The sequence below is a fragment of the Populus euphratica genome, unplaced genomic scaffold (assembly GCF_000495115.2).
Source record: "Populus euphratica unplaced genomic scaffold, PopEup_1.0 scaffold3535.1, whole genome shotgun sequence".
In the NCBI taxonomy this organism is placed as follows: domain Eukaryota; kingdom Viridiplantae; phylum Streptophyta; class Magnoliopsida; order Malpighiales; family Salicaceae; genus Populus; species Populus euphratica.
The window spans coordinates 3,331-11,352 of record NW_011503349.1 but is presented as its reverse complement, the minus strand read 5'-3'; the positions used below and the strand labels follow the sequence as shown (position 1 = coordinate 11,352).

Sequence of the window (8,022 nt, the reverse complement as noted above, 5' to 3'; positions counted from 1 at the left end):
GTTTTGTTATTTCTTATTTTTGTTTCAGTGTGTTTCAGGTTTGTCAGTGTTTGTTATTTCAGGTGATATCTTCTATACTCTATCTTTCTACCTTTAAACATTGAGGACAATGCCTTGTTTTAGTTGGGGGGAGAGGGTAGTAGTTGATAAAAAAAAAATTGTTTTTCATTTCATAAAGCATGTGCATAATTGTTGTTACTAGGATGACAGAGTAAAGGAGCTCTTTTGTTAAAGTGACTCTTGAGACGCATCTTAGTAACCATTCTTAACAAGGTCTATTATAATACTTCTTGAAATATTCAGATTTACAAACTCTCGCATTATTATCACTTAATTCTGCTCATATACTCATTTAACATGTACTATTAAACCTTAATTTTCACACACACACTTTAACATATGATTGTGGGTTGCATATTGGATTATTACATTATTTATGTTCTTTTGTTAAAGGTACCAACTAAGGGAAAGGGATTGTATATAATTAAAAAAAAATGATAATAATAAAAATGTAGATATGTTTGGTTTTGTAGCCTCCCTAACCTATGTAATTAAGCCCAAAGGGGTGTTTTAACACCTAATACCCTAAAGTCAACTGACTTGGGAGCTATTGGCTCAACGCTTGTGATATGGGTTAAGGAGAAAAGCTTAAGGGAATCAAACATTGCATTATCTACATATCAGTATCTGCGACTCGAGTTACTAAGCTCGTAGGGGTGTCTTAACACCTAATGCCTTAAGACCAACTAGTCTTGGAGTCATTAGCCGAAAGCTCGTTACATAGGTTAAAGATGCATGGTGTTTTTAAATTAAATGTATATATATTTAAAAAAAAAAGAAAAAAAAAGAGAAAAAAAATAATAATCCCAACCCAAGGAAGTTAACTTTAAACATTAGAACAAAAATTTTGTTTTCTTCCAAGAAAAGCCCCATAATTATATGTTGATACATTGAGCACAAAAGAAAGGTTTATAAATATCTTGTTAAGAGGTATTGGGCAGGTATATAAATTTAATGAGAGTTTGTTTATTTGGATAGATTAATGGAAGTTAAATGATGAATACCTTGCTTTGTGGAATTTGCAAATTGTTTTTCTATTTTAACGCTTTGATTACTAGGGACTAGTAATAAGCTGGTTGGGGGGTGTGATTAATACTTAAAAGTGTATTTTTATCAAGGTTTTATATTATCATTTTACACTTGAAGTATCAATAACTCCTTAACTAAAGCATGTTTTATAATAATATATATATAATAATATAAGATACCTTTAATTTGTGGTAAATGTTCATTTTAAATGCAGGCCTATCACATAAATGAAAGGATTGATTGATGAATTTAAGAACTGAAATTGAAAGGATAAAGAGATGGCCAAACTTAGAAAAGAGATGTCAGTGCAATCGAAACCAGAACACTGTTCGGTAATTGGGTCATATCTGGAGCTATAGATCTCAGATTTAGGTCTACTTTATATGGATGGAAAGGTAAGACATAGGCCTACAACTTTGATATAGAGCCCAAGATCTAAAAAGGTCATTTTCAAGTCCAAATTATTGCAACAACAAAGAAGCTCGAATCTGTCCTCCAGCCCGAGCACTGTTCAGTATTTTGGCCATATCTAAAGTTATAGAAGTTCAAATGAGCTTAATGTTTTACACAAGAAAGAAGAGACAATTACCTACAACTTTCATGTTTTTGAGTGGCTCCAATTTTGACGTTATCAATAACATTTTAGGCAGACAAGAGAAGATAAGGATTGTCACCAAGTCAAGAGTTGGCCACCCACTCATCACTTAGTCATCAAATCAATAGTTCCCAATTTTGGCCTATAAAAGGAGGCATTTGCTATGCATTTAGGCATCTTGGTTTCCAGATCAAGATCATGCTCTTCCTTTCTCTCTTTGTATTTTTTGTATTGCTTATGCTTTGCTTTCATTAATATCAAGTTTATGTCTTTCATTTCCTTTCATTTTCTTAGTTAACTTTTATCTTATTTATGTTTTTATTTTGTTTATTTATTTTTCTTTCTTTCATTATGTCTAGCTAAGTTTATTATGTCAAAATGAAAAGGCTACACTAATGGTGTAAGAATAAGTATAGTGTAAACTTACTATGGACTTTAATGTTTGATACTAACATGTTTTGTATTTGTTATCTTGTTCACTCTTTAATACTTTGCTTGTTAAACGACTAATCTTGATTTATGTTGTATAACACTTGGTACAACAAATGCTTGGCACTTTCATAGTTCATACTGTATGGTATAACCGACACCTGAGCTATGGAAGGAACTTCATTTGTCGTTAACATTAGTTATAATCATGAATGCTTGACGAGATTTACAACTATTAGCATTAATCAAATAAGATGACTAATGTAATCATGTTAACAATATATAATTTGATTGATTAACAATCTATAATCTGATTGGAACCTCCTTTGTGTGTGGTTTCCAATTGAATAATAAAAGTTTATACTATACTTGTTTGACATACCATTAGTGGATCCTCTAACTTTGACATACCATTGGTGGATCCTCTAACCTTGACATTTGTTATTATCATTGTTTAATCGTTACATTAATATTTCATCTCAAAGTTCTCATCTTCTTCTTCTTCTTCTTCTTCTTTTTCTTTATTATTATTATTATTACTATTACTATTACTATTACTATTACTACTATTATTATTGTTTTTATTATTACTATTATTGTTATTACTATTATTGTTGTTGTTATTGCTATTGTTGTTGTTTATAATTTGTACAATTAACCTCCATGTGGTTCGACCCCGGTCTTGCCGGGTTATTTATTACTTCGACACTCCTGCACTTGGGAGAAGACATCAATCTTTTAGTCATGTCAATCGTGTTAATCACTTCTATTCAAAGTGCAGCTTCATAATTGTTTCAATTTAGTTATTTTAATTTATCTTGATTTCATGGCTCAAGCTGTAAGTTTTATAGGTTAACTTAAGTTGAATCGAGTTATCTTTCTAGGATGTTTATTCTAATTGATTTTTTTTCGATATCATTTTTCAACACTAGTTTGGTTAGAAATTAAGTTTTGTATTTTTTTATTTATTTTTAATATAGTTATCCTAATTTTATAACCTGGGTCATGAATTTGGCAGGTTGCATAGGGTTGACCCAATTCATTTTTTTAGGGTAATTTTTAATTTTTTTTTTCAATTTTACGCTACAACAACTTGATAATTTTTATTTAGTTTTTTTTTCTCAATTTCATCATTCAATATTAGGTTGTTTAGAAATTAGACTATATAATATTTTTCAATGTGCTTTCTATAGAGTTATCTAGGTCTTATTGAATTAGTTTTTTTTTCTCGATTTTAACATTCAACATTGAATTTGTCGGAAATGAAACTTTATATATCTTTTTACTTGATTGTTATGAAGTTATCCTGGTCTCATGACTTAGGTCACGAGTTTAATATGTTAATCTAAGTTAACTTACATTGTTTTTTTCTTTTTTAATTATTTTTTTTCAAATTTATTCTTCAATATTGGATTGAATGAAAATCGAGCTTTGTAGTTTTTTTTTATTGCTTTCTATAGGGTCATCTTGATCTCATTACCTGAGTCATTGGTTGGGTAGATTGACTCGGGTTAATCTTCAAATTTATTCTGTCTTTTTTTTCAATTTCATCTTTGAAAATTGGGCTGGTTAATTAAAAATTAGCCTTCATAATTTATTTTTATTTGCTTTAAGATTATAATGGTCTCATGACCTAGATTGTAAATTTGATAAGTTAACTTAATTGATTCAATATGTAATCATTTTAATATTTGAAAACTATATCAATGTTTAAAAATATATAATTTAATATGCATTATATTTTAAGTTAATGATGAATTTTTATTATTATTAAAGTCTCCCACTGAATATCTTGCTTGAGCTAAAAATTACATTCACAATGCTTGGATATTTTCTTATATAAAAAAAAACCATAACTTGTAGTACAATGCAAGCTAATAATCTAATAAATACTAAAGTTAGTCATCGTAGGGTGTCTTTTTTTGGTTAATTTTTTTTAATTATTTTTTTTTAATTTTATTTCTATTATTTGTTTATTTATTTTAAAGGATAAAATTTGGATTATGATTGTAAGATTAAAAGACCCTCCAAAGCAATGATCTCTTGATAAACAAAGATTCTCAGTATTATCATTTTTGTCGTATTTGATGCCCTTGTTTTTATAATATATTATGGGAATGAAGATATCAAAACATAGTAAAGAAAGGCTTTCGGTGATTTTTGATTCTTGTAACAATTAATCAGCTCTTTTCCTTTTACTTCGTCATTAAATAAAAAATTAATGATTCTCTTTGATCCATATTTTATAATTTTTTTTTCTATATTGGTGCAATCAAATCCAAGATATGATCGAACTAATAAGGTGCTTGAACTTGATTGCCACTATAGAGAAATAAAACCTTTACAAAGTCGCTGTAATTGCCGAAGTATATAATTTAGTTTGCTAGGATCACAACAAAAGACAAGTGCCCTCTTTAAACTCCACCAAACCTTGAAATATTCTTGCCTTCACTACTTTTAGTGTTGATTAAAGACATTGTTTTTCTTTCGTGGGTAGTATGGTTAAATCGACTGACAAATTAGTTGTCATGTAATTTCGATAAAAGAATACATGCTAAGGAAAAAGAATATTAATACTATACATAATGGGGCCATATCAAATAAAAATAAGAAACAATAAGCGCATGTATATATATATATATATATATATATATATATATTTGTCTTGATATAGGCATTTAGAAAAGTTGCATTTTCTCCTTATTTTTTCCTCTAATTTCAAACAAATTATCTTTATTTATTTTTTTAAAAAAACAACTATTGTCATTGTTTTGTTTCTATAATCCTATTTTTTGAGAATTATTTATAACTGCACAATTGTTTTGATCTATTTTCTATACCACATATCATCTATTTTCTCATTGATCTTTGCTATTATTCAGGAAAAAAAGGAAATATTTATTTTATCTTGTATTTTCAAGTTCGTAAATGTCATTTTTCATTGGTATGATTTTATGTCTTGGGATGTATCTATTTTGAGATGCTTATGATATATTTCCTTTAACAGTACTAGATAAAGTAATATTGAAAAACAATTAAAAGAAAAGAAAACCAATCACATATTAGCATAACTCTATTTAGGATTTAGGAACATAACCTGCATTTTCTCAAATTAAAGCTAAAAGAGGAGATGGTGTCAATACTTCTTAAAATTTTAGAAACCTACTGATGTTTCTCTCTAATAGGTTTCTTTGACAGAAGTAGCAGTGAAGAGGACGCCTCCATTTCTGTAACACACCCTCGCAACTTTTCTTGAAGCTCCTCCAGTTCTCCCTTCATCTTCCGAAGTTCATCAAGATTTAGCTCACCAATAAGTTTGGGTTCCGAACCCTTTAATTTCACTGCCTTCTCTAGCAATTCCCCCCTCTTTCTTTCATAATGAAGTTTCCCGAGAATATCATTGAGTTGACTATTAAGCTTCTCCAATCTAGCCTCTTGTTGAGAATCAACAAGGCTACCAACTGAAACTTTTGGTTTCTTATCCCGATTTAGAAAACTCTGAGCCACAAACTCGACATTGGGGTGGCCAAATGAAAATGGCTTCCCCCCTGGAGAGAAAACGATGATGGCAATTTGCACACCACACAAAGTAGCAAGCTCATTGGCTTTCTTGAAAACCCCTGTTCGGCGCTTTGAGAAAGTCACTTGCCGAGAGTTGCTATCTTTCACCATCTCTATCTCTATCTTTCGCCTGCCCATTATTTACACTTTTCTACTTCAAATCTGGGGAAAGAGAGATATGAGTTGCTTGTGGTGTGAATGAATATAAATAGTGGAGAACTTAGGCATGTTGAAAAATGACTTGGACTTGCCTATAAATAGGTTTAGTATTAGTAACATAGGATTTTTTTTTCCTTCAAAGAGATTTTTTTTCATGGTTTTTTTCTTTCTTTTATAGTAATTTCTTAAAAATATTTCTTTTTTTAGTGGCAACTACCATTACGAAGCTTTACCACTTTTGGTTGGCATATTTTAATTCTTATCCAACCGTATCAGATTTTGGAAATTAAATGAAAATGAACTAATCTTATATAAAAAAAATAATTAGTTCATTTTTGTGCTGTATGGTGAAGTTATTATAGACTTCTTCTTTCTTTCTCTAAGGAAAATAATATTCGTATCAATAAATCATAGTAAAATCCATACAAGATATGACAAATGATGAATTTCCGATCCCAAAAATATTAAATGGTTAGTAGAGCATGAAAAAAAAAATGTAACTATCACATGTGTTTTGTCTCAGTTAAATTGTAATTTTTTCAAATTCAAAAGGGTTAGTGAGAAATGGTATCTTGCGCAATTTGTTTCTTTCATGTTAAAGGTTGCTAGGAAAAATTGCTAGGAAAAAGAAAATCCTAATGAGTGAAAGAATTTACGAATAACAAATAATAATAATAATAATACTAATAATAATAATTGAGAGGTACACTGATATTATTGTAATGGTAACCTAACCTGGCAGGGCAAAGGTGATCTGTCCACAAGGGACGTGTTCCAATTTTTTATTGATTATTTATTTTATTATTTAGTTGTGTCTTTCTCATAATGATTTATAGTACAATTCTTGATGGTAACTTTATTTGATAATAGGCTCCTATTATGGGATATATATCATATCATTTGTATGATTTATCTTGTAAACAATGTAGATGGTTAAGTATTATCATATTACCATATAGTTTCAAATGTCAAGAACCTACATAATGTAGTCTTTAGATTGAAGTATAGTTTAATTATAAAAGATGTTAGGGAAAAAAATTGAAAGTTTGAATTTCATTTAAATTGTTAGGAATGAAAAAAAGAGAGTCAATAATGTAAAAACACAAATTAAACATTTAGTTCTATGAAGAAGGAAAAGGCGAGGAGAAATTAATATTTTAGTTTGGAATCTTTTTAAGGATATTAATTTAAATTCTTAATAGAATTTAATTGCTAAAAAAATGATAAAAACAATTTAGAAAGGAGACCCTCTGATATTTGTTACGGTAGTCCCATTGAATTAATATTTGAAACAATATTTTTAAAAATACTCTTGAAACCTTATTTTTTGAAGCCCAGGTAGTCTCTTTTTTCCATGGGAGTAGCGACTTGCAGAAAACATCATCAAATGTGACCGTTGAAGAGTCCATTGTAGCACTTGCGACAAGCGTTCCTTAGACGACTAGTTCTAAAAGATGGGCTCAACGGTGGATCCACATCAAGAGTGACACTGAAGTTGTGGATTCAATTTTGGAATGATGAACAATAAGAGAATTCAAGAGTGTAATCAATGTTTTATTCTCAGCTGTATGATTTTGTAATGGATCAATGTTTTCATGGCGGGCCATGGAATACGTCACCTGAAGGAGTTGCAAAGAAAAACCTCTTTAGAAGAAGCTTTGCTGTAATTGGAAAATGTTGAAGGTAGGAGGAGCTGGTAATTACATGGTTTCACTCACCTTCGAAATTCTTCCATCTTTTCTTCCTTATGGCACATACCTCCACGCATAAGATGCATCATATGAGATATCGATGCTCTTTTGGAACAGATGTGGCTCCTTAACTACATAGACAATTGCGGTATCACATTGTCATCGTTATTATTAAGTTTTTGTAACCACTTATAGAAAGAAATAATTTAAAGGAAAAATAGTAAAGATTATTAATTTAATTTATTTCTACATGTATTCTAAATAATATAATTGAATTTAACTATATGATTTAATATTTTATTTTAAGCAAAAAAAATATAGGATATTATCAAATAAATTCAAATTACATATAGAATTGAATTCAATTCAACATGTTTTTTGATTAACAAACTATATATGATATAAACCTATTGTTAGTGACGATATATGAAATCATTATTATATGATGTATTTGCTGATAGTAAAATCACATTCAACTATAGTGTCACAATAGAATTT

At 29.2% G+C, this 8,022-nt stretch overlaps 1 protein-coding gene across 1 annotated transcript; it reads right to left on the bottom strand.

The window, feature by feature from the left end:
• Nucleotides 1–5,150: 5,150 nt before the first annotated feature.
• On the bottom strand, nt 5,151–5,860 carry LOC105119777 (agamous-like MADS-box protein AGL61). The gene has a single exon (XM_011017960.1). The coding sequence runs from the start codon at nt 5,810–5,812 to the stop codon at nt 5,276–5,278; it is 537 nt and encodes a 178-aa protein (XP_011016262.1). The 5' UTR covers nt 5,813–5,860; the 3' UTR covers nt 5,151–5,275.
• Between the last annotated feature and the right edge of the window lie 2,162 nt (nt 5,861–8,022).

Excerpts from the sequence above, each read along its gene's own strand:
- LOC105119777 (XM_011017960.1), bottom strand. The coding sequence starts at position 5,812 with ATGGGCAGGCGAAAGATAGAGATAGAGATGGTGAAAGATAGCAACTCT.